The sequence below is a fragment of the Heliangelus exortis genome, chromosome W (assembly GCF_036169615.1).
Source record: "Heliangelus exortis chromosome W, bHelExo1.hap1, whole genome shotgun sequence".
In the NCBI taxonomy this organism is placed as follows: domain Eukaryota; kingdom Metazoa; phylum Chordata; class Aves; order Apodiformes; family Trochilidae; genus Heliangelus; species Heliangelus exortis.
Genome location: NC_092453.1, coordinates 13,066,244 through 13,092,192, shown reverse-complemented (window position 1 = coordinate 13,092,192; position 25,949 = coordinate 13,066,244). Strand labels below are relative to the sequence as shown.

General features: G+C 43.7%; 1 protein-coding gene across 1 annotated transcript in view; it reads left to right on the top strand.

Moving 5' to 3' along the window:
• MBD2 (methyl-CpG binding domain protein 2) overlaps window positions 1–25,949 on the top strand; it is a 45,251-nt gene that overhangs the window by 13,241 nt on the left and 6,061 nt on the right. Inside the window, exons 2-3 of the mRNA XM_071729703.1 lie at window positions 5,964–6,123; window positions 16,255–16,392. Of these exons, the coding sequence (XP_071585804.1) occupies window positions 5,964–6,123; window positions 16,255–16,392 (298 nt within the window). The remainder of the gene's footprint in view (window positions 1–5,963; window positions 6,124–16,254; window positions 16,393–25,949) is intronic.

The window sequence follows — 25,949 nt, the reverse complement described above, 5'->3', positions numbered from 1 at the left end:
ATAAAGTTTTGGATTTATTCAAATCCTTCATTTTAGAGCAAGGGAAGGTGTGAGAGAGGAAATGATGAGTCTGATGGGATTTAAAAAAAAAATTAGGCTGGAAAGTGAGTGGGAAGTTTCCCCAGTGGGGAATTTTATTTTTCAGGTCTTGAGGAGGTTGCCAGAGCAGAGTTTTTCTTTTATTCTTTGAATAATCCTCCATCTTAGGGAGGGATTCAGAAATTAAGGGATTTTTTAGGGGTTTCAGAGCCCACACTTGTAGGGAATAAAATAGAAAAAATAGAGGTGGAGTGGAAATAAAGTTTTGGGTTTATTCAAATCCTTCATCTTAGAGGAAGGGAAGGTGTGAGAGAGGAAATGATGAGTCTGATGGGATTAAAAAAAAAAAAATTAGGCTGGAAAGTGAGTGGAAAGTTTCCCCAGTGGGGAATTTTATTTTTCAGGTCTTGAGGAGGTTGCCAGAGCAGAGTTTTTCTTTTATTCTTTGAATAATCCTCCATCTTAGGGAGGGATTCAGAAATTAAGGGATTTTTTAGGGGTTTCAGAGCTCACACTTGTAGGGAATAAAATAGAAAAAATAGAGGTGGAGTGGAAATAAAGTTTTGGGTTTTTTCAAATCCTTCATCTTAGGGAGGGATTCAGAAATTAAGGGATTTTTTAGGGGTTTCAGAGCCCACACTTTGAGGGAATAAAATAGAAAAAATAGAGGTGGAGTGGAAAGAAATATTTGGGTTTATTCAAATCCTTCATTTTAGGGTAAGGGAGGGTGTGAGAGAGGAAATGATGAGTCTGATGGGATTAAAAAAAAAAAATTAGGCTGGAAAGTGAGTGGAAAGTTTCCCCAGTGGGGAATTTTATTTTTCAGGTCTTGAGGAGGTTGCCAGAGCAGAGTTTTTCTTTTATTCTTTGAATAATCCTCCATCTTAGGGAGGGATTCAGAAATTAAGGGATTTTTTAGGGGTTTCAGAGCCCACACTTGTAGGGAATAAAATAGAAAAAATAGAGGTGGAGTGGAAATAAAGTTTTGGGTTTATTCAAATCCTTCATCTTAGAGCAAGGGAAGGTGTGAGAGAGGAAATGATGAGTCTGATGGGATTTAAAAAAAAAAATTAGGCTGGAAACTGAGTGGAAAGTTTCCCCTGTGGGGATTTTATTTTTCAGGTCTTGAGGTTGCACCAGGAGGTTGCCAGAAAACAGATTTTCCCCCACATTTTGAGATCCTGTGGTGTCAAACTGTGTCATCCCTTGCACCCCTGGGATGATGATAGGATATTAAGGATATTTCATTTTAATTAAGGGTAATAATTAAGGATTGGGGCTTTTGTGGGAAAGGGAAGCAACTGGAATGTAGTCTGGTGATGCCATGAAATGTCCCTGGAGGCAGAGAAGGTAAAATCCAAGAGGTTTTGTAAAATTATCAAGTTTGGGGTGAAGGGGAGACCAGAGCAGGTTGTGCCCAGGAAAATGAGGGTTTCTCAGGTATTGTAAAGATCTCAAAATTCTCTTTTTTTTTTCAGTAGTTACTTAAAATGACTGAAAAACCAGAAATGTCTGGAAGAGAAACTCTTCCCAACAACTTCAGGGCTTGGTTATGGTCTTGTTTCCTCCTTTTTTAGTCAGTGTTTTGTGTTCTTTGGGAAAGCTGAGAAGGCAGCTCCTACCAGGAGGGTTTTTCAGCCCTTCCCAGTTAGGAAACTGGGAATTCAGCAGCCAGCAATTCTTGCTTGGGATTTATCCTGAATTTTTCTTACTGCTACCTGGATAGGGATGAAAGGCAACAGGTCAGCTTAATTTAATAGCAAATTTAAAGGATTTACTCTGTCTCACCATCCTTTTTCTTCCCTATAAGAAGGCAGGGTGTGTAAAATGGAATTAGTGGTGTGCCTGGAGCTAATCCTTGGGTTTTGAGAAGCAGGGAAGAGTTTTCTGCTGGAATTTCTGTGTGTGACCCCTGGGTGGTGGGGTGGTGGTTTCTTTCCCCTCCTGCACCCATCCTCCAGGAGTTGAGCTGCAGATTGTGATCTCTTTCCAGTCTTTTTCTCCCCCTCTTCCCTCTGGTTAATGATGTTTCTCCAGAGTTTTGGATTTATTTAAATGACTTTGAAAAATCCTGGGGGGAATGAGCTCTTTTTTTCCAAGAATTCCATACCCATCCTGCTGGGGGCAAGGGCTTGCCTCAAGGTGGTTTTAAGGTTAAAAAAAAACCAAATTAAGCAGAAGCAGAGCCAAACACTTTAGAAAAGTGAAGAAAACTCCAACCTTGAGGAGTTTTTTGCAGCAAGAAAGTGACACAAAAAATTGTGTGAAAGTTTTGGGGTTGAGCAGTGGGAGGATTTCAGTGCTTGGATTTTCCCTGGGTGGGAATTGGCAGCAGAGCAAGGGCTGGGGGTCTCCATGGGGGGGTTTTTGAGGCTTTTTTGAGGGTCCTGAGAGCTGCTCCCCAACTGGGGCTGCCAGGTTCTACCTGGCACCTCTTGCTCTTTCCTTTTCTGCAGAGCTTTGAAGCCTGGGGACAGCAGCGTTGTCCCTGGGAGTGAAACCAAGCCCAGGACTTGGGGTCAAGAAGGGGTTTTCCAGCAAAGATTCCCAGAGAGGGCAGGTAGGAAGCCTCCAGGAATTCCGTGGGGATTTTGGTGGAAATCAGGAGGGATGAAATGTGTGTTTAGTGCAGGAAATGTGTGCTCAGGGGCTGTGACTTGAGAACCAAGCAGAGAGGAGGGGATGGAAAGCTGTGAGGGGGGGAGGTTGCTTTCCTTAGGATAACTGGAGCTTGGATGTGTGCTCCAAAACATCCCCTGGAATTTGGGATAATAATAATAATTCCCTAATTCCAAAGGAAGGTGGTTTTCAATAACTCCCCTACAGCTGATGGGATTTCATTTAAATGACTTTGAAAAATCCTGGGGGGAATGAGCTCTTTTTTTTCCAAGAATTCCATACCCATCCTGCTGGGGGCAAGGGCTTGCCTCAAGGTGGCTTTAAGGTTAAAAAAATAAAACCAAATTAAACAGAACCAGAGCCAAACACTTTAGAAAAGTGAAGAAAACTCCAACCTTGAGGAGTTTTTTGCAGCAAGAAAGTGACACAAAAAATTGTGTGAAAGTTTTGGGGTTGAGCAGTGGGAGGATTTCAGTGCTTGGATTTTCCCTGGGTGGGAATTGGCAGCAGAGCAAGGGATGGGGGTCTCCATGGGGTGGTTTTTGAGGCTTTTTTAAGGGTCCTGAGAGCTGCTCCCCAACTGGGGCTGCCAGGTTCTACCTGGCACCTCTTGCTCTTTCCTTTTCTGCAGAGCTTTGAAGCCTGGGGACAGCAGCGTTGTCCCTGGGAGTGAAACCAAGCCCAGGACTTGGGGTCAAGAAGGGGTTTTCCAGCAAAGATTCCCAGAGAGGGCAGGTAGGAAGCCTCCAGGAATTCCGTGGGGATTTTGGTGGAAATCAGGAGGGATGAAATGTGTGTTTAGTGCAGGAAATGTGTGCTCAGGGGCTGTGACTTGAGAACCAAGCAGAGAGGAGGGGATGGAAAGCTGTGAGGTGGGAAGATTGCTTTCCTTAGGATAACTGGAGCTTGGATGTGTGCTCCAGAAACATCCCCTGGGAATTTGGGATAATAATAATAATAATTCCCTAATTCCAAAGGAAGGTGGTTTTCAGTAACTCCTCTAGAACTGATGGGATTTCATTTAAATGACTTTGAAAAATCCTGGGGGGAAGGAGCTCTTTTTTCCTAGAATTCCATACCCATCCTGCTGGGGGCAAGGTCTTGCCTCAAGGTGGTTTTAAGGTTAAAAAAACCCAAATTAAACAGAACCAGAGCCAAACAATTTAGAAAAGTGAAGAAAACTCCAACCTTGAGGAGTTTCTTGCAGCAAGAAAGTGACACAAAAAATTGTGTGAAAGTTTTGGGGTTGAGCAGTGGGAGGATTTCAGTGCTTGGATTTTCCCTGGGTGGGAATTGGCAGCAGAGCAAGGGATGGGGGTCTCCATGGGGGGGTTTTTGAGGCTTTTTCAGGGTCCTGAGAGCTGCTCCCCAACTGGGGCTGCCAGGTTCTACCTGGCACCTCTTGCTCTTTCCTTTTCTGCAGAGCTTTGAAGCCTGGGGACAGCAGCGTTGTCCCTGGGAGTGAAACCAAGCCCAGGACTTGGGGTCAAGAAGGGGTTTTCCAGCAAAGATTCCCAGAGAGGGCAGGTAGGAAGCCTCCAGGAATTCCGTGGGGATTTTGGTGGAAATCAGGAGGGATGAAATGTGTGTTTAGTGCAGGAAATGTGTGCTCAGGGGCTGTGACTTGAGAACCAAGCAGAGAGGAGGGGATGGAAAGCTGTGAGGGGGGGAGGTTGCTTTCCTTAGGATAACTGGAGCTTGGATGTGTGCTCCAAAACATCCCCTGGGAATTGGGGATAATAATAATAATTCCATCATTCCAAAGGAAGGTGGTTTTCAGTAACTCCCCTAGAACTGATGGGATTTCATTTAAATGACTTTGAAAAATCCTGGGAGGAAGGAGCTCTTTTTTTCCAAGAATTCCATACCCATCCTGCTGGGGGCAAGGGCTTGCCTCAAGGTGGCTTTAAGGTTAAAAAAAAAAACAAATTAAACAGAACCAGAGGCAAACACTTTAGAAAAGTGAAGAAAACTCCAACCTTGAGGGGTTTTTTGCAGCAAGAAAGTGACACAAAAAATTGTGTGAAAGTTTTGGGGTTGAGCAGTGGGAGGATTTCAGTGCTTGGATTTTCCCTGGGTGGGAATTGGCAGCAGAGCAAGGGCTGGGGGTCTCCATGGGGGGGTTTTTGAGGCTTTTTCAGGGTCCTGAGAGCTGCTCCCCAACTGGGGCTGCCAGGTTCTACCTGGCACCTCTTGCTCTTTCCTTTTCTGCAGAGCTTTGAAGCCTGGGGACAGCAGCGTTGTCCCTGGGAGTGAAACCAAGCCCAGGACTTGGGGTCAAGAAGGGGTTTTCCAGCAAAGATTCCCAGAGAGGGCAGGTAGGAAGCCTCCAGGAATTCCGTGGGGATTTTGGTGGAAATCAGGAGGGATGAAATGTGTGTTTAGTGCAGGAAATGTGTGCTCAGGGGCTGTGACTTGAGAACCAAGCAGAGAGGAGGGGATGGAAAGCTGTGAGGTGGGAAGATTGCTTTCCTTAGGATAACTGGAGCTTGGATGTGTGCTCCAGAAACATCCCCTGGGAATTGGGGATAATAATAATAATTCCCTAATTCCAAAGGAAGGTGGTTTTCAATAACTCCTCTAGAACTGATGGGATTTCATTTAAATGACTTTGAAAAATCCTGGGGGGAATGAGCTCTTTTTTTCCAAGTATTCCATACCCATCCTGCTGGGGGCAAGGGCTTGCCTCAAGGTGGCTTTAAGGTTAAAAAAAAACCAAATTAAACAGAAGCAGAGCCAAACACTTTAGAAAAGTGAAGAAAACTCCAACCTTGAGGGGTTTTTTGCAGCAAGAAAGTGACATTTGTCCTCATGAGGAGATGAGGGGATGGAAAGTCTTGCCTCAAGGTGGTTTTAATGGGATTTCTGGGCCTTCCCTCCACCAGCTTTGGGCCTGTTTCACACTCTGCATCACCTTGCTTGCTGCTTGCTTGCTTGTTGCTCCCTCACCTGGCTTTGCTCACCATTCTTGGTGACAGAAGAGCTCTGAGATGTCCCCTCAGCTCCTTGTCCCGTGCATCTCTTCAACTCCTGGCTGGGTGATAGCCTAGAAAGGTTGCTCTTGAGTCCAGGTTGCCCGTGGCTAGTGATCAGCTGAAAGTTCTTGTGCTGGAGTTGGGTTTAGCTCCCCCAGGACACTTAAACTCTGATGGGAGCAGAGCTGCCAAGGTTGGGCAGGTAAAGCATCCCATAACCCCGTGGAATAAAGATGCCAGAAGCTTTTTTAGGTATAAAACCTGTTGTTAGAAGTCAAGGTTGTGTCCTCTTGTGCAACAAAACATACTAAAGTGTTTTCTTCTTTTTAGTCCAAGTGGTAAGAAGTTCAGAAGCAAGCCTCAGTTGGCAAGATACCTGGGAAACACTGTTGATCTCAGCAGTTTTGACTTCAGAACGGGAAAGATGATGCCCAGTAAATTGCAGAAGAACAAACAGAGACTAAGGAATGATTCTCTCAATCAAAATAAGGTTTGTTAGTAACTCCTGTGTTTAAGGATATCCTAAGAATTTCCTTCCCTCGAGTTCCTCTAGCAGTTTGGTTTCTGCTTTAAAGCAGTCTGCCTCTGAGATGTACATGTCTGGTGAATTTTTAGTAGTGGTAGAGACACAAAATTTCTCAAGAAAAGGAATATTCTGCTGCTACCATGGAAATGTTGAGGTGAAGCAAAAGTTGGAGTGACTGAGGAGCTGGCTCGGGAGTAAGAACCTCAGTCATCCACCTGCAGGAAATTCTTCTAAAGGAAAAGGTTAGGATTGTTGACCCCAAGAGCTTGTCAGGAGGCTTCAGATTGTTCTGTTCATCTTCCTGTTCTGAGATGAAATCCTTCCCATGCTTAACATGTGCCAGGAAGCTTCTTTGCTGAGGCAAAAGCAGTGATCTCTGCAGCCCTGGATGTCTGTGGGCAGCTGCACAACAAAACCAGGCCAGGTGGTTTCTGGTTTTCTGGGCCAGAAAGTTCAACTTCAGTTGATCTGAGTGCTCTCTCTCTGCCTGGTTCCTCTGGAGTGACACTGTGTTCTTCTTAATACTAAAAAAAATATGGATAATATTAGAAATAAAAGGCTGGAGCTTTCAGAAGTGGAGTAACTGCTGGAGCACACAGGGACGTGACAAGTAAGTTCAGCTGACTCCCTGAAAAAATTCCTGGGTAAACTTGAGAAATCAGATTTCCACTTCAGAAGTGGAAAGCATTTCTGTAACAACCTCCAATGGTTGCTTTTTAAAGGGTTTTTGGGATTTCCTAACTTAGAGGACTGGGTGAAAATACCTCACCACTCCCAGCTCTGTCTTGTGCACTGCTGGTTCTTGGCATCTGCTGTTTGTGATGTGTGAACCACACATCTCATGCTGATTTTATTTTATTTTATTTTATTTAAAAGGTGTTCAAATTAGTTAATATTTTCTTCCCAAAGATGTGAGGCTTTAGATAACATGATATTTATTTGCTGAGGCTAATTCTGCATGAGCAGAAATTATACCACTTGGTATATAAAATTTTTGCTTCCCAGTCCATCATCTTAAATTGCTCACACATTACTCACAGTAGGTTTTTATTTAGGGAAATGATGTTTATTATTTCTAAGGACCTGACTCTGGAGCTCAGGAGCTTTCCAAGAATTCCTGCTGTATTCCTGTGAAGGTCTCAGCTTCTCCCTGAAGTTGATTTTTTCTTCCCCAGCCACTGCAAGAGGTTGGTTGTGGCCATCTCCTTGTCCAGCCTTGCAGCTGGGCAGACTTGCATGTGAGCCACACATCTCATGCTAATTTTGATTTTATTTTATTTTATTTTATTTTATTTTATTTTATTTTATTTTATTTCACTTCATTTCATTTCATTTCATTTCATTTCATTTATTTTATTTCACTTAAAGCATCTGTTCCAATTAGTTAATATTTTCTTCCCAAAGACATGAGGCTTTCAGATAACATGATATTTATTTGCTGAGGCTAAATCTGCATGAGCAGAAATGCCACCACTTGCTGTATAAAATCCAGAGGATTTTATATAGGAATCTGTTATTTTTTTATATAGGAATCTGTTATTTTTTTATCTTTTATTTTATATTTTATATAGAGGAGTCTCTTTGCTTCCTAATCCATCATCTTAAATTGCTCACACATTACTCACAGTAGGGTTTTATTTAGGGAAATGATGTTTATTATTCTCAGGGCCTGACTCTGGAGCTCAGGAGCTTTCCAAGAATTCCTGCTGTATTCCTGTGAAGGTCTCAGCTTCTCCCTGAAGTTGATTTTTTCTTCCCCAGCCACTGCAAGAGGTTGGTTGTGGCCATCTCCTTGTCCAGCCTTGCAGCTGGGCAGACTTGCATGTGAGCCACACATCTCATGCTAATTTTTATTTTATTTTATTTTATTTCATTTTATTTTATTTTATTTCATTTCATTTCATTTCATTTCATTTCATTTTTTTAATTTCATTTAAAGCATGTGTTCCAATTAGTTAATATTTTCTTCCCAAAGACATGAGGCTTTCAGATAACATGATATTTATTTGCTGAGGCTAAATCTGCATGAGCAGAAATGCCACCACTTGCTGTATAAAATCCAGAGGATTTTATATAGGAATCTGTTATTTTTTTATATAGGAATCTGTTATTTTTTTATCTTTTATTTTATATTTTATATAAAGGAGTCTGGTTGCTTCCTAGTCCATCATCTTAAATTGCTCACACATTACTCACAGTAGGGTTTTATTTAGGGAAATGCTGTTTATTATTTCTCAGGGCCTGACTCTGGAGCTCAGGAGCTTTCCAAGAATTCCTGCTGTATTCCTGTGAAGGTCTCAGCTTCTCCCTGAAGTTGATTTTTTCTTCCCCAGCCACTGCAAGAGGTTGGTTGTGGCCATCTCCTTGTCCAGCCTTGCAGCTGGGCAGACTTGCATGTGAGCCACACATCTCATGCTAATTTTTATTTTATTTTATTTTATTTTATTTTATTTTATTTTATTTTATTTTAGTTTAGTTTAGTTTAGTTTAGTTTAGTTTAGTTTAGTTTATTTTAGTTTAGTTTATTTTTTTTATTTTATTTCATTTAAAGCATCTGTTCCAATTAGTTAATATTTTCTTCCCAAAGACATGAGGCTTTCAGATAACATGATATTTATTTGCTGAGGCTAATTCTGCATGAGCAGAAATGCCACCACTTGCTGTATAAAATCCAGAGGATTTTATATAGGAATCTGTTATTTTTTTATATAGGAATCTGTTATTTTTTTATCTTTTATTTTATATTTTATATAGGGGAGTCTTTTTGCTTCCTAGTCCATCATCTCAAATTGCTCACACATTACTCACAGTAGGTTTTTATTTAGGAAAATGATGTTTATTATTTCTAAGGACCTGACTTTGGAGCTCAGGAGCTTTCCAAGAATTCCTGCTGTATTCCTGTGAAGGTCTCAGCTTCTCCCTGAAGTTGATTTTTTCTTCCCCAGCCACTGCAAGAGGTTGGTTGTGGCCATCTCCTTGTCCAGCCTTGCAGCTGGGCAGACTTGCATGTGAGCCACACATCTCATGCTAATTTTTATTTTATTTTATTTTATTTTATTTTATTTTATTTTATTTTATTTTATTTTATTTCATTTTTTTAATTTCATTTAAAGCATGTGTTCCAATTAGTTAATATTTTCTTCCCAAAGACATGAGGCTTTCAAATAACATGATATTTATTTGCTGAGGCTAAATCTGCATGAGCAGAAATGCCACCACTTGCTGTATAAAATCCAGAGGATTTTATATAGGAATCTGTTATTTTTTTATATAGGAATCTGTTATTTTTTATATTTTATTCTATATTTTATATAGAGGAGTCTGGTTGCTTCCCAGTCCATCATCTCAAATTGCTCACACATTACTCACAGTAGGGTTTTATTTAGGGAAATGCTGTTTATTATTTCTCAGGGCCTGACTCTGGAGCTCAGGAGCTTTCCAAGAATTCCTGCTGTATTCCTGTGAAGGTCTCAGCTTCTCCCTGAAGTTGATTTTTTCTTCCCCAGCCACTGCAAGAGGTTGGTTGTGGCCATCTCCTTGTCCAGCCTTGCAGCTGGGCAGACTTGCATGTGAGCCACACATCTCATGCTAATTTTTATTTTATTTTATTTTATTTTATTTTATTTTATTTTATTTTATTTTAGTTTAGTTTAGTTTAGTTTAGTTTAGTTTAGTTTAGTTTATTTTAGTTTAGTTTATTTTTTTTATTTTATTTCATTTAAAGCATCTGTTCCAATTAGTTAATATTTTCTTCCCAAAGACATGAGGCTTTCAGATAACATGATATTTATTTGCTGAGGCTAATTCTGCATGAGCAGAAATGCCACCACTTGCTGTATAAAATCCAGAGGATTTTATATAGGAATCTGTTATTTTTTTATATAGGAATCTGTTATTTTTTTATCTTTTATTTTATATTTTATATAGGGGAGTCTTTTTGCTTCCTAGTCCATCATCTCAAATTGCTCACACATTACTCACAGTAGGTTTTTATTTAGGAAAATGATGTTTATTATTTCTAAGGACCTGACTTTGGAGCTCAGGAGCTTTCCAAGAATTCCTGCTGTATTCCTGTGAAGGTCTCAGCTTCTCCCTGAAGTTGATTTTTTCTTCCCCAGCCACTGCAAGAGGTTGGTTGTGGCCATCTCCTTGTCCAGCCTTGCAGCTGGGCAGACTTGCATGTGAGCCACACATCTCATGCTAATTTTTATTTTATTTTATTTTATTTTATTTTATTTTATTTTATTTTATTTTATTTTATTTTATTTCATTTTTTTAATTTCATTTAAAGCATGTGTTCCAATTAGTTAATATTTTCTTCCCAAAGACATGAGGCTTTCAAATAACATGATATTTATTTGCTGAGGCTAAATCTGCATGAGCAGAAATGCCACCACTTGCTGTATAAAATCCAGAGGATTTTATATAGGAATCTGTTATTTTTTTATATAGGAATCTGTTATTTTTTATATTTTATTCTATATTTTATATAGAGGAGTCTGGTTGCTTCCCAGTCCATCATCTCAAATTGCTCACACATTACTCACAGTAGGGTTTTATTTAGGGAAATGCTGTTTATTATTTCTCAGGGCCTGACTCTGGAGCTCAGGAGCTTTCCAAGAATTCCTGCTGTATTCCTGTGAAGGTCTCAGCTTCTCCCTGAAGTTGATTTTTTCTTCCCCAGCCACTGCAAGAGGTTGGTTGTGGCCATCTCCTTGTCCAGCCTTGCAGCTGGGCAGACTTGCATGTGAGCCACACATCTCATGCTAATTTTTATTTTATTTTATTTTATTTTATTTTATTTTATTTTATTTCATTTCATTTATTTTATTTCATTTAAAGCATCTGTTCCAATTAGTTAATATTTTCTTCCCAAAGACATGAGGCTTTCAGATAACATGATATTTATTTGCTGAGGCTAAATCTGCATGAGCAGAAATGCCACCACTTGCTGTATAAAATCCAGAGGATTTTATATAGGAATCTGTTATTTTTTTATATAGGAATCTGTTATTTTTTTATCTTTTATTTTATATTTTATATAGAGGAGTCTCTTTGCTTCCTAGTCCATCATCTTAATTTGCTCACACATTACTCACAGTAGGGTTTTATTTAGGGAAATGCTGTTTATTATTTCTCAGGGCCTGACTCTGGAGCTCAGGAGCTTTCCAAGAATTCCTGCTGTATTCCTGTGAAGGTCTCAGCTTCTCCCTGAAGTTGATTTTTTCTTCCCCAGCCACTGCAAGAGGTTGGTTGTGGCCATCTCCTTGTCCAGCCTTGCAGCTGGGCAGACTTGCATGGGCAAGTTTGTGTCTAAAGGTGGATTTTAGGGGTTGTTTGTTTTCCTACAAACAATTTACCACAAATTCTTTGGCTCCCCTTGTGTTTCAAGAAGTAATATAAAAAAAAGACTTGAGTTTTCTTTCTGGGGGGTGTCTGGGTGCTTGGATTTGTGCAGCTGGTGGGTGGGAATGTCTTGTCATCCTTGGAAGTCTGGAAATTCTCCATTTTAGCAGATTAGAACTCAGTTGGGGTTGACATACAAATACCACCTGGCTGAAAATGGAACTGAGGAGAATATAAGCTTTATTTTGTGATGTTTATGCACCCCTGTGTAGATGACACAGAAATATTCTTGTAGCAGAACACTTGTCCCCTATCTTGGCATTGTGCATTCTTCCTGACCCTTCAGTAGTGGCAATAAAAGCATAAATTTGAGAGGTTTACTTAGGATTGAGCTGCAGGAGGGGTTTTGCTTCAACCTGTGCTGATGTTCTTTGTGCGACTCTTTTTACATTTTCCTTGGAAATGGAGTTACTGTGTTTATTTGAAGTGCTTTCAAAGAGACAAGGAACACAATGGACTAGAAGCCAGTAAATACACCATGCTGCTGCCCTTAGAAAAATATGCTTATCAGTTCTTTGTGTTGAAAAGCAAACATCATTTTCTCCTGGAAAAGCTGTCAGGCCCTGGCTCAGGCAGGAGCACTCTGTGCTGGGTTAGGAACTGGCTGGAGGGCCGGGCCCAGAGAGTGGTGCTGAACGGGGCTGCATCAAAATGGCGGCCGGTCACTAGTGGTGTCCCCCAGGGATCAGTGTTGGGCCCAGTGCTGTTTAATATCTTGAGTGAGGATTTAGAGGAGGGCATTGAGTCCATCAGCAGCAAATTCCCAGCTGACACTAAGCTGGGGGGAGTGTGGATCAGCTGGAAGGCAGGAGGGCTCTGCAGAGGGACCTGGAGAGACTGGAGAGTTGGGCTGATGCCAAGGGGATGAGGTTGAAGATTCCAAGGGCCGGGTCCTGCCCTTTGGCCACAAGAACCCCCTGGGGAGCTCCAGGCTGGGCAGAGAGTGGCAGAAAGGGAGCTGGGAGTCTGGATTGCCAGGAAGCTGAAGAGGAGGCAGCAGTGTGCCCAGGTGGCCAAGAAGGCCAATGGCATCCTGGGCTGGCTCAGGAACAGCGTGGCCAGCAGGTCCAGGGAAGGGATTCTGCCCCTGTGCTCAGCCCTGGGGAGGCCACAGCTTGAGTCCTGGGTCCAGTTCTGGGCCCCTCAGCTCAGCTCAGCTGAGGAAGGAGCTTGAGGTGCTGGAGCAGGTCCAGAGAAGAGCAAGGAGGCTGGGAAGGGATCCAGCAGCAGAATTCCTGGGAGGAAGGGCTGAGGGAGCTGGGGGTGTTGAGGCTGGAGAAGAGGAGGCTCAGGGGAGACCTCATCACTCTCTCCAACTCCCTGAAAGGAGGTTGGAGCCAGGGGGGGGTTGGGCTCTTTTCCCAGGCAACTCTCAGCAAGACAAGAGGGCACAAGAGGTCTCAAGTTGTGCCAGGGGAGGTTTAGGTTGGCCATGAGAAAGAATTTCTTTCCCCAGAGGGTGCTCAGACCTTGGAATGGGCTGCCCAGGGAAGGGGTGGATTCTCCATCCCTGGAGATATTTCCAAAGAGCCTGGATGTGGCACTCAGTGCCATGGGCTGGGAACCACGGGGGGAGTGGAGCAAGGCTTGGACTTGAGGAGCTCTGAGGTCCCTTCCAACCCAGCCCATTCTGGGATTCTATGATCAGAGAGCCTCCAGGTTAAACGTGCTGTCTGGTGAAAAGTGACTTCTTAGGTTAAAGGATTTGAAAGGCCTGGAAATAACACTGCTGTGTTTCAGAACCATTTTGATGTCTGAGAAATACATCCCTGGAAAGGCAGTGAGCTGAAATTCTTCTGGAAGCAGAAAATACTCCTGAGAAGTGAAGAAGAGGAGGGAACAGGAATATTTCTGCCAGAGGAGAAAGGGGGTTTGGGTCGTGTTAATATTCAAGCAGCATAAAAGCCCCCAGTGTGTCTGTGTCTGAAAATGGAAGTTCTGTAGGTGTGTTTCAGACTCCTGCCAGCTTCAGCAGCTGGAAATCACCAGCTGGAGCACAGAGGGAATTCCTGCTCTCTGGAAAGCTGAGGAGAGCTTTCTGGGCTTGAGGAGAGGTGTTGGTGGTTCCATGTTTCTGTTTGCAGGTACTGGCAGCTCTTCCTCGGGAATAAATCTTGGCTGTGATTTTGGGGTGAAAAAGCCTTTTTCTGAGTATTAGCAGCTCACTTAGAAATTCCTCTGAATCTCAGGCTCTTCCTGTTAAGGTGGGATCATCTTTTCCCACCTCCCTGTGCATCTGGAGGTGCTGGAGCTGGGTGAGGGTCTGTGCTAAGAGCTGATTTCTGTGGTTGAGGACTCAGTGCCCCAAAGGGGAAAGTGCAGGCATGGCTGTGATTAGAGAGGGAATAAAGTAGGAAAGTATTAAGATTATAATTACAGGACTTAGGAACTGAGCTGTTCTTAGTTTAAACTGTTTATCCTAATGACCATTTTCTAGTATGGAGCCTGGATAAAAAGTAGATGGTGGGACATCTAGCCCTTGAAGCTGTATTTTCAGGGTTTCACTTAATTCCCTTTCATTAATAGCATTAATCTAGCTGAATTTGCTCATGCTGCTTGGAGAAACCTCTCTTTTTATTTTCCTAAGATTAATTGATTTAGTTTTTAACCTCTCAAGTCCCATTAGTGGCCCAAAGGAACCTGTCAATATTTTTTCATGAACTTTGCTCTAGAAGTGTTTGCTAAACCAGATTTAGCCCCCATCTGGCAGATGACTCTGTAATATTACTGCTGTTTTGTTTTTTTTTTTTTTTCCAGTTTCAGTAGTTATTTTACCACTACTACTGATGCTGCAGCCCTGGGGACATGGACTTCAAAGCTTTAAATCCCACTTTGAACTTGATGTCACAAGATCAGGGAATGGGAGGCTTGTAGGATAAGCAAGGTTCTGATGGGAATGAAGTTTCATGGCATGAGGAAAATTCATTGTCAGAATATTTTGTGCAAATTGAAGCAGGTGTGATTCCTGGCTACCTCTGGTTGCTGATTCTCTGCTCAGCAGAGATGCTTAATTATGTCTAAAAAGGTCTAATATTAGATTTAACCATTTTCATCATCATTTGGGAAAAAATGGAGCCCTTCAGCAGTAGCCACCATGCAAAGCAGGTGTGAAAAGCAGTGATCAAAGCATCTGAAAGTATTTTTCTTGTGGACTGGGGCTACCTGGGTGGAACAAGGGGAGAAGAATAATCTGATTTATTTAGAAGCTTTGGATGAAAAGATCCTAGGACCTCAGTGCTGATGGGATGGTCATTTCTCTGGATGGTTAAAGCTATAAATATTTAATCAAGGAATTCCCAAATGCTGATTTCTAAATGAGAGGAGGAATTAAGCCATGCTGCTGAGTAGCTAAGAATATTCATAATGCTCTTGATGAATCTTTGCCACCTGCAGGAAAAAAAAAATAAATAAAGAGGCCTGAAATAGGAAAACTCTCCCTTTATTTAGGTTATGTTGAGGTGCCAAGGTAAATATGAAGTGTCCTTTTGTTGCTCCTTCCTATCAGCTGCATTCCTTTGAATTTGGTGGAGGAATTCCTCATTTTTCCTACCAGGAAAAATTCCTCATTTTTCCTACCCAGTGGATGAATCAAGTGGTTGGAAGGAGCACCCAATCTAATAATCAGTGTGTAAGGATGAATTTGGGGTTCTGCTTGCCAGCAGAATGGTCTTGATAATAAAAACTGGGTGCAGAGAATTCACTTTATTGCTAGTTTCTTTTACAACTGGTGTTTTAGCTTGGGATTCCAGAGTTCCAGCTCAGGAATGAAGAATTTTGAAGCAAAACTGTGCCCTCTGCTTCACCCCAGGGGCTCTTCTGGAGCTGTGTGGAATCAAAACATTGAGGATTTGAAGGCTGAGGTTGAATTCAAAGCCCAAGAGATTGGTTTTGATCACAAAATTAGGAGCCTAGGGAAATCCCAATGTAACAGGATCCTTTGATGGAGTTTGGTATCCATGATTTTTGTGCAACTTTTGAGCTCCAACCTCCCAGCCAAGTAGAAAACTTCTGAGCTCTGAAATCCCAGGTAGTAACTTGGTTTTTTTCCCTTTGAATGAGTAGCAGTCAACTTTTTAAGAGCTTTTTTTAGCCAGATATGGCTATTGATGTCTTGCAAAATAGGGAATGTGGGTTTTGGGACAGTTTCATTGGGAAAATATTTTTCATGGGATATTTTTTCCTAGTGTCCATCTTGTGTGGGTATAATCACACGTCTTCTCAGTCACACCTTTGTACCCTGGGGCAAAAAATAAAAAAAAGGGATTAATTGTTAGGAAAAATAGCAGAGAAAATCCAAGAGCTGTTTTTTAAGGCTTGGAACTGTATGAACTCTTGGCTACAAACATATTTTTATGAAGTTTTGGGGATTTCATTTTGCCATCCCATGGTGAGGTTGAATCTTTTTGGAATGCGATTCACTCGCAGAACATTTTAACAAAAGAAAGGTGGACTTTGGAGCAGTTTGATCCTTCAAAAATGTGTGGAACCATTGCAGTTTGACTTTTTTTTGTTTCTTTAAGATGAATGACTGCAAAGTTGAGTTAAGCACAGCATTTAAAGGGAATATTTACTCCCCAAAAAAGCTCCTTCTCTTGCACATCGCTAGAAGAGGGCGAATCCAATATTTAATTTGTGTCACTTCCCTGTGTAATTTTTGTTCATTCACTTTTTGCTTTTCTTTTCCAACAGGGCAAACCAGACTTAAACACAACTTTACCCATCAGACAAACTGCATCCATTTTCAAGCAACCTGTCACCAAAGTCACCAATCACCCCAGTAACAAAGTGAGGTCTGACCCCCAGCGAGTGACGGAGCAGCCCCGACAGGTAAGGAGCAACCTGGTACCATTCCTGCTGCTCAGGATCTGGTTTCATTCCTGCTGAAATAACCTGAAATTGGGCTGGTTTGCAGCTGAGGAGGATTCCTACCTTGAAGGTTACTGATGGGAGTTTGTGCAATACAGGGAGTTTGTACAAAAGTACAGAAATAACAGTCAGTTCCTACAGAGGTGGATTTTCATAGAATCATAGAATCATAGAATTAGCTGGGTTGGAAGGGACCTCAGAGATCCTCAAGTCCAACCCTTGACCCACCGGTGCGGTTGCCAGACCATGGCACTGAGTGCCACATCCAGGCTCTTTTTGAATGTCTCCAGGGATGGAGAATCCACCCCTTCCCTGGGCAGCCCATTCCATTGCCTGATCACCCTCTCCGTAAAAAAATTCTTTCTGATATCCAGCCTAAATCTCCCCTGGTACAACTTAAGACTGTGTCCTCTTGTCTTGTTGAAAGTCGTCTGGGAAAAGAGACCAACTCCCCCCTGGCTCCAACCTCCTTTCAGGGAGTTGTAGAGAGCGACGAGGTCTCCCCTGAGCCTCCTCTTCTTCAGGCTGAACAGCCCCAGCTCTCTCAGCCTCTCTTCATAGGGCCTGTGCTCGAGTCCCTTCACCAGCCTGGTTGCCCTCCTTTGGACCTGTTCCAGGACCTTGATATCCTTCCTGAACTGAGGGGCCCAGAACTGGACCCAGGACTCAAGCTGTGGCCTCACCAGGGCTGAGCACAGGGGCAGAATCCCTTCCCTGGACCTGCTGGCCACGCTGTTCCTGAGCCAGCCCAGGATGCCATTGGCCTTCTTGGCCACCTGGGCACACTGCTGCCTCCTCTTCAGCTTCCTGGCAATCCAGACTCCCAGCTCCCTTTCTGCCACTCTGTGCCCAGCCTGGAGCTCCCCAGGGGGTTCTTGTGGCCAAAGGGCAGGACCCGGCCCTTGGAATCTTCAACCTCATCCCCTTGGCATCAGCCCAACTCTCCAGTCTCTCCAGGTCCCTCTGCAGAGCCCTCCTGCCTTCCAGCTGATCCACACTCCCCCCAGCTTCGTGTCAGCTGGGAATTTGCTGCTGATGGACTCAATGCCCTCCTCTAAATCCTCACTCAAGATATTAAACAGCACTGGGCCCAACACTGATCCCTGGGGGACACCACTAGTGACCGGCCGCCATTTTGATGCAGCCCCGTTCAGCACCACTCTCTGGGCCCGGCCCTCCAGCCAGTTCCTAACCCAGCACAGAGTGCTCCTGCCTGAGCCAGGGCCTGACAGCTTTTCCAGGAGAATCCTCTGGGAGACGGTGGCAAAGGCCTTGCTGAAGTCCAGGTAGAGCACATCCACAGCCTTCCCCTCATCCCCCAGACGGGTCACCTGATCATAAAAGGAGCTCAGGTTGGTCAGACAGGACCTGCCCTTCCTAACCCCGTGCTGGCTGGGTCTGATCCCTTGTCCATCCTGCAGGAGCTGTGTAATTGCACCGAGGATGAGCTGCTCCATAACCCTGCCAGGCACTGAGGTCAGGCTGACGGGCCTGGAGTTTCCTGGGTCCTCCTTCCAGCCCTTTTTGTGGATTGGCGTGACAATCATCCAAAACAAATTGGTGTTTAATTACCACATTCCTCTTGAAATTCAGAGAATATTCTGTATTCTGACAGCTGGACATCAATTACAGAAAAAGTTTCAGGTGCAGCTTCTTCGTGGAAGTTTCTGTAACAGACCCAGCTCTCTCTGTCTTGGATGTAGAAGACCTTGGTGCAAAATCCACAAAAAATATATTTTAAATCCCTTTTCCCATAAACACAAACCACAATAATGTAAACTCATCTGACAGGGATGGATAAGGGAGCTGAGTTCTCCTTTAGCTGCTTTTCTTCTAGCAGTGACAGGTTGCCTGTTGGCTCAATACTTTTTTGGGGTTGTTTCTTTGCAGGGAGGGGGGAGCTGAGAAGGCACAAAAATCTAATTAGGGAAGAAATGATCAGGTAGATAACATAGTGCTCATTGGATTGAGGTGTTCAAGTCTGATTTGTATTTTTTGAGTTAGAGCATTACTGCCATCAACTTGAACTCCCTTTTTCTGTCTTAGAAGTGCAGGGATAAAAAGCAAAAGAAATTTTTGTGCACTCCTCTGTCACTAACTTACCATTTCCCCTGCAACTCAAGCTGTCTCTAACATTGCACTTTCAAACCTCTTTCTTGAGTGCTGTTTCTTGTAAGAAACAACATCAGGAATTTAGACATTGCATCCTCTGAATTCAGGTGAGAAAGCACAAGAAGAGCTCTCAAGCCTTGAGATGGTTTTTAGCAAGATTTGAAGGGCTCAGCTCACTCTTGGTCCCATGAAGTTCAGCAGGGGCCACGGAAGTGTATCCCATTCAGCTCTAAAAGCTGGTGCATAATTGTCTGTTGATTCCCTTCACATTCCTTGGGTTTTCCTTTTGGAGCTTTTTCTGTGTCAGGAATTTTCTCCATGCAAAGCTTGGGGCACTTTGTGGCAAGAGAAACAGATGCCTGGCTGTTCCTTTCTTGGTGGATCCCAAACCCTCTTTCCTCCCCATTTTCTTTCTTCCCAAAGTTTTTCTTCAAGTACATAATGACTGAAACCTTCCACCTCTGTCTTTTGAGGATAACTACCCAGGAATCATAGAATCCTAGAATCCTAGGGGTTGGAAGGGACCTTGAAAGATCATCTAGTCCAACCCCCCCTGCCAGAGCAGGGCCACCTAGGAACGTGTCCAGGTGGGTTTTGAATGTCTCCAGTGAAGGAGACTCCACAACCCCCCTGGGCAGCCTGTTCCAGGGCTCCGTCACCCTTACAGTAAAAAATTTTTTTCTGATATTCAACTTGAACCTCCTATGCTCCAATTTACACCCATTACCCCTTGTCCTATCACTGGTCACCACTGAGAAAAGCCTAACTCCATCTCCCTGACACTCACCCCTTACATATTTGAAAACATTGATGAGGTCACCCCTCAGTCTCCTTTTCTCCAAACTAAAGAGCCCCAGCTCCCTCAGCCTTTCCTCATAAGGGAGATGTTCCACTCCCTTAATCATCTTTGTGGCTCTGTGCTGGACTCTTTCAAGCACTTCCCTGTCCTTCTTGAACTGAGGGGCCCAGAACTGGACACAATACTCCAGGTGTGGCCTCACCAATGCAGAATAGAGGGGGAGGAGAACCTCTCTTGACCTACTAACCACCCCCTTTCTAATGCACCCCAGGATGCCATTGGCCTTCTTGGCCACAAGGGCACATTGCTGGCTCATGGGCATCTTCTTCCTCACAGGAATTCTGCTGGATCCCTTCCCAGCCTCCTTGCTCTTCTCTGGACCTGCTCCAGCACCTCAAGCTCCTTCCTGAGCTGAGGGGCCCAGAACTGGACCCAGGACTCAAGCTGTGGCCTCCCCAGGGCTGAGCACAGGGGCAGAATTCCTTCCCTGGACCTGCTGGCCACGCTGTTCCTGAGCCAGCCCAGGATGCCATTGGCCTTCTTGGCCACAAGGGCACATTGCTGGCTCATGGGCATCTTCTTGTCTACCAGGACCCCCAGGTCTCTTTCACCTCCACTGCTCTCCAGCAGCTCAGCCCCCAAACTATACTGGGACATCGTGTTGTTCTTCCCCAAATGCAAAACTCTCCACTTCCCCTTGTTGAATTTCATCATGTTTCTCCCTGCCCAACTCTCCAGCCTGTCTAAGTCTCTCTGAATGGCAGCACAGCCTTCTGGTGTGTCAGCCACTCCTCCCAGCTTAGTGTCATCAGCAAACTTGCTGAGGGGACATTCTAGACCCTCATCCAAGTCGTTGAGGAAGATATTGAACAACACCGGTCCCAGTACCGACCCCTGAGGGACTCCACTGGTCACACACCTCCAACCAGATTCTGCCCCATTGACTACAACTCTCTGACTTGCACAACAGGCTGTTTTCAAGCCTCTCCAAGTTAAATCTTGGCCTTTAAGAAGGCTTCTAAGAGGCTGAGCAGCAGTGTCTGTGGGGGTAGAGGCAGCAGCTGCAGCTGTAGCAGAAACACAGGCGATGCTGCCCGGCCTTGTCTGAGTTGTGGCCTTGTCTGAGTTGTGGCCTTGCCTGAGTTGTGGCCTTGCCTGAGTTGTGGCCTTGTCTGAGTTGTGGCCTTGTCTGAGTTGTGGCCTTGTCTGAGTTGTGGCCTTGTGTGAGGGGGGGTGAGAAGTGGCTGCTGAGGCAGGAGTGGGGGTGCTCTCTGTACCAGGGGCAGCTCTCACTCTCCAAACAGCAACTCTCAGCCTCTGAAAAGGCACTCTCAGTCTCATTCCTGTGCTTTTTGTGTTACTCCTCACCAATATATCAGAAAAATTAACAACACCCACCGGAAGATTGAGAAATGAAATGCTACTGAAATCAGCCCTAAATAAAATGGAATGGTATAATTCCCCAAATTAAAACTGGGAGTGTAATTACCAACCAAGTTTTTTATCTCTCTGTGAAACACCACTGCACCATGATATACATCACTATTGAGTTCTTAAGCAGCTCTTATGAAAGAAAATCCACATAGTAACACTCACTCCAGCTGCAAAAATACATATCACATACCCTAAATACCAAAGGTAAGGCATGATTGGTTTAATCTCCAACCCTGTGAAATTTCCAAAGAACAAGGTCTGATTCCAGCTCAGCAAAGCCATTCTTCCACTGGAGTTGGAATTCAAACTATTGAGGTAAATTAGTCAGAATTTAAACTGGACTTGAGCCAATTAGCTCGGGCCCCACGTTGGGCGCCAACAAATCTGTCAGGGTTTAACACTGGCCTGGCAATTAAACCAAGTGACAGATGCTCTCTATTAATCTCTCTCCTCCCTGATAAAGAAAGAAGGAATAAGGGAGAGAGACTGATGGGTTGGAAACTAAACTACACAACTTTAATGAAACAGGAATGATAAATAGGAAAGATTACTAAATATATACAAATAGACAGGAAAATTGATACCATGTCCTCCCCCCTAGTCCCCCAATAGCTCTCAGGTCACCTCCGAGGCTGCAGGGCAGCCCTGGGAAAGTCCAGGCTGGAATCCTGGGAGCAGCTGGGAGCTGGAGGCAGGAACACACAGATCCAGGCTGGGATGGATCAGGAGCAGAGGCAGAGGAAGGGATGGAATCCTCCCAGGATGCCGGGTGAAGGGAGGGAAGCAGGAAAGGCAGGAAGGGCAGGCAGCTGGAAGCTGGAAGCATGGCTTGGCTCTTGTGATCCTTCCAATTTATCCTGAGGATGAGGTGTATGGATGGAATCCTCTGTTTGGTCAGTTCTGGCATCTCTCTTGTCCCTTCCTCCCCAAAGGAGGCTGCGGGTGGGACCTCTTTATCCCTTCTGGAGGGTAAAATGTTCCTCAGAGCTGAGCAGTGGCCTTGGCTCTGCACACCAGGCTCTGGCAGTAACTATAACCATGGAGTGTTACCAGTCCTAGAAGCACACACTGACTGAGAAACTTGCTGTTAATTTCAGCAAGTGCAGCTGCTTACAAGAGACTGAGCTGAAAGCAGAAGTCCAAGACAGAAAATCACCTTTATCCTGGCCCAAACCAGGACACTGAGCTGTAGGAAGATCTTCAGGAACTGATCATCTGCTGTCTCAGCACTCTTTTTCAACCCCAGTCCTTTCCTCTTGCTTGCAACATCTTCAGAAGAGGACTTGGAACACTTCTTATTCTGTCTCCACAGTCTTCCTTTGGAAGAAATGCTCTCTTTACCTTGAATGTGGAATAGTTAATCCTAAGAGTTAATCCTAAGAGTTAATCTTAACCTTGGTGTGTCTTACTTTTGCTTTTCTCCAAGTTGGAACCCTCCCTTTTTTTGTCATGGTTCTGCAGAGGTGGGAGATTTGGAGAAGGGAGAGACTGGATTGTTACAGGGTTTTTTTTCAATAAAATTTGAGTGAGTTTTCAGTAAAAATTCCATTAAAAAGCCTAAAAAAGCCTAAAAAGTCTGGAGCCAAGCAATTTATTGCTAGCACTTACTGGAGAATCTTAAGCAACTTGACAGATTTTATAAATTCTAAACAATTTTCCAGTTTCTTTGCACCCAGATTTCCATCCTGGAATGATCAGTACTGCTTTGGTCTGAGCATTTCAGTCACTGCTCAGAAATGCAGACCATGCACACCTTGTTTGAACATTTGAGAGCCTAAAATTTCACAGGTAGGATTTTTGCTTCCTTGTCAAAAAGCAGCAATTCTTTTCTGATGCCATTTGGGGGGATAAAGTAGGGAAGTAGGGCTGAAATCTTTGGGAAACTTTGGAGAGCCTGCAAGTGGCACTTGAGATGGAGTCAGTGGACAAACACAGCCTTGCAAATGTATTGAAATTCTTTTTTATTTCTCTTTTTTCCTTACCTAAAGAATCCCTGCATGGATCACTCCTTTCTCTCACACCCAGCTGTGCAAACTTTCCTGTAACTATATCAGGGTTGGATATAGTGCTAAAACACTGACTGTACAGTTTATTTTTAGGTAAAAAATTATTCAGTTCCCACTTCCAGTGCTCTACCTCCCTTTTTCCTCCATCCTTGGCCCAAACCCAGGCTTCTTACACCTGTAGTTGAAGACAACCATCTCCTTCTCCTCTTCTATCTCCCTTTTCAAAAGACAGTCTGACCCCAATTCCCTGCAAATTCTCTTTGGATGAAAATAAATGAGTGCTGGAGCTCCTCTGGGATTTTTTTTTCATCACTAAGAGTCAGAAGATGTGCTGCTTGGTGTTGGCAGCTGGTTCCTCTCTCCAGCCTGCTCCTTCCTTGCAGCCAAGTGCCACAGGGTTGTCTAAGCCTTTTTTTTTTCAAGCATCTTGAAGCTTTCAAAGCCATTCTTCAAGGTTTTATAGATTCCTGATGATCAGGGAAAAGCCAAAAACATTCTGGAAGATCCTGGAAGTAGTGAAGTGTCAGAGCTTGAGCTCTCTGCACACATGTTCTGGCACTCATTAGGCTTCTCTTCACCACCTCTGAGTGGTTTTTGTTCAAAAAGCAGCACCAGGCAATCCACAGAGGTTTTTTAAGTTCTTCTTCTCTAAGAAAATGAGAGGAGAATCTATAGGTTCCTAAATATCAAATCTGACAGCTTCAAATGCAGTTTTCTTCCAAGTGCTTTAACATCTCTCTGGGAAGCATCAGCCTCCTCAGAACATTTTGACTCTCCAGTCTTCCTGAGATAGGTTTTACTGCTTCTGGGAGCTTGAGGGGTTTTTCTCTCCCTGATAAAGCAGTGCAAGAAAAGGAATCCTGAAAGATTCCTAAGTGGATCCTGCAAGGAAGAGGAAAAAAAACCCCAAAAAACACAAACCCCTTGTTTTAGCCTCCTCTCCCCTGTTAGATTTAGGAAGTTTTGGTGAGATAAGGTAAATTTTTGGTGAATTTCAGAGTAATGGCCTGGATTTTAAAAAGCCAGCCCTGCAGAATCTGAAACTGGCATTAGGGAGGGAAAAAAGAATCAGGCAACCACATCTGTCATCTCCCTCCTAGAGGGTGGGGAGTGCTGTGTTAAGATCATAATTTTTTTCTTCCTATTGAGCAAAAAGGCCACGAGATGTAGCAGCACACTAAAGCTCCACTTGAGCAGCTGGGTTTGAGTATTCCTGAAGGAGAAGGGTGCAGGTGAAGCAGAGGAAATCCTGTAGCTTTTTGAAATTGTTATAGGCAGAAATTCTTCTACTTTAAAATTATTTACCTGCCCAGTGTTCTGCACCTAACTGGATCATACAATCCCAGTTAGCTTGGCTGGAAAAGACCTTCAGGATCCACTCCAACCTTAACCAAGACCTTAACTCAGCTCTGTCTCTAAAATAAATCAAATCCAGCTGAAATGGGTGCTGCAAATCAAACTTTCTGGTGGATCACTGCCCTTTGTACCTGTGTTCCCTTGGTGCCTCTGAGAGCCCCAGCTTTGTGCCCTCTGCAGAGCCCTCATCCCCCTCTTTGTGTCTTAAGAGTTTCTTAGGTCACACTCTTGACACTTAATGACTTTTTTTTAGGGTAAATATGAAGTTTGTTCTCTTATCCCCACTCCCCAAAGGTGATGCCTGAAGAGAGAGAGCTTTGAATCCTGAGGACCTGCTGGTGACTTGTTAATTCTGCTGTGAGTTGTGGTGGTGGTTGGAACACTGGAAACCAGGCAGGATAAAACTCATCTTTAGGGGAATCAGAGCACTGAATCTGCAAAACATTGGTCTCAGTATCTTCCTAATATATTTAGCTAAAAACATCAAGCAGAAATTCATTTTTGAGGAAGTCAGGGAGTCAGTTATTATTTGATCTGATCCCTCTAGTCCTCTGGCAGAGAACTACCTGTAAAAAACCCCTTAGGATAAATCTGAGAGTACTTACTTTATAAAAGCACCTTAGGATAAACCTGATTTATTGACTTTTAACATCATTTCTCTGCAGGCCACAAGTAGTCTTTAAAATGGATTCCAAAGTCTCTTGCACTTAGTGTCCCAGATACTTGCAGTGGATTGGATTGTGATGGAGAACTGAGTAGGATTATATATGACAACCCAAATCTGACCAGATTCATTTCTTTGGCACGAGAGAGATGCAGTGTAAAAAGTCTAATTTAGAAGAAAAATTGCAGATGTCATTTTGGATCTGTCTTCTTGTGAAGAGGTCTTTACGAGGAAGACTTATTTAGCTCTTAGCTCTTAGCATTTTGTCAAAGAAATGGGATGTTGTTTCTTGGGCATCAACCTGGAAGCTGAAATTAGACAGGGTTGGAAAACTTCAACTTCTTGCTTTCTGTCTATTTGAGTTACCAGAAAGGGTTGGAAGGGACCCAAGGAGATTGTTAAATTCATCTCCCTTTTCCAGGCAACTAAACTTGAAATTTTGATTGGCAGAGCTGAGCAACTCATTGGGTATAAAAAGAAGTTTCCCACTTTTTCGGAGAAATTCTCTTTCCTTTTGAATTATCCCCTGGAGGCTTTGAAAAGACCTCTCTTTAATCACTATTTCTGCAGTGTCAGGCAGTGGAGAGGTTTCCCAAATGGTGACTCTCAGCATTCTGGTCTCCCTGAGCCTTAAAAACACATTTTCCTACATCAGAGAATTGCTGGCTGGAACAAGAGTAACTTTTAATCAGTTTGCACACCAGCTTAGTCCATCATTCTCTGCCAGCCACAGTATTTTCAATAATCCTAAAAATCAGGTGTAATTAGAGCTTCTTGGTCCTGTCTGACCAACGTGAGCTCCTTTTATCAGCGGGTGACTGCCTGGGGGATGAGGGGAAGGCTGTGGATGTGCTCTACCTGGACTTCAGCAAGGCCTTTGCCACCGTCTCCCAGAGGATTCTCCTGGAAAAGCTGTCAGGCCCTGGCTCAGGCAGGAGCACTCTGTGCTGGGTTAGGAACTGGCTGGAGGGCCGGGCCCAGAGAGTGGTGCTGAACGGGGCTGCATCAAAATGGCGGCCGGGCACTAGTGGTGTCCCCCAGGGATCAGTGTTGGGCCCAGTGCTGTTTAATATCTTGAGTGAGGATTTAGAGGAGGGCATTGAGTCCATCAGCAGCAAATTCCCAGCTGACACTAAGCTGGGGGGAG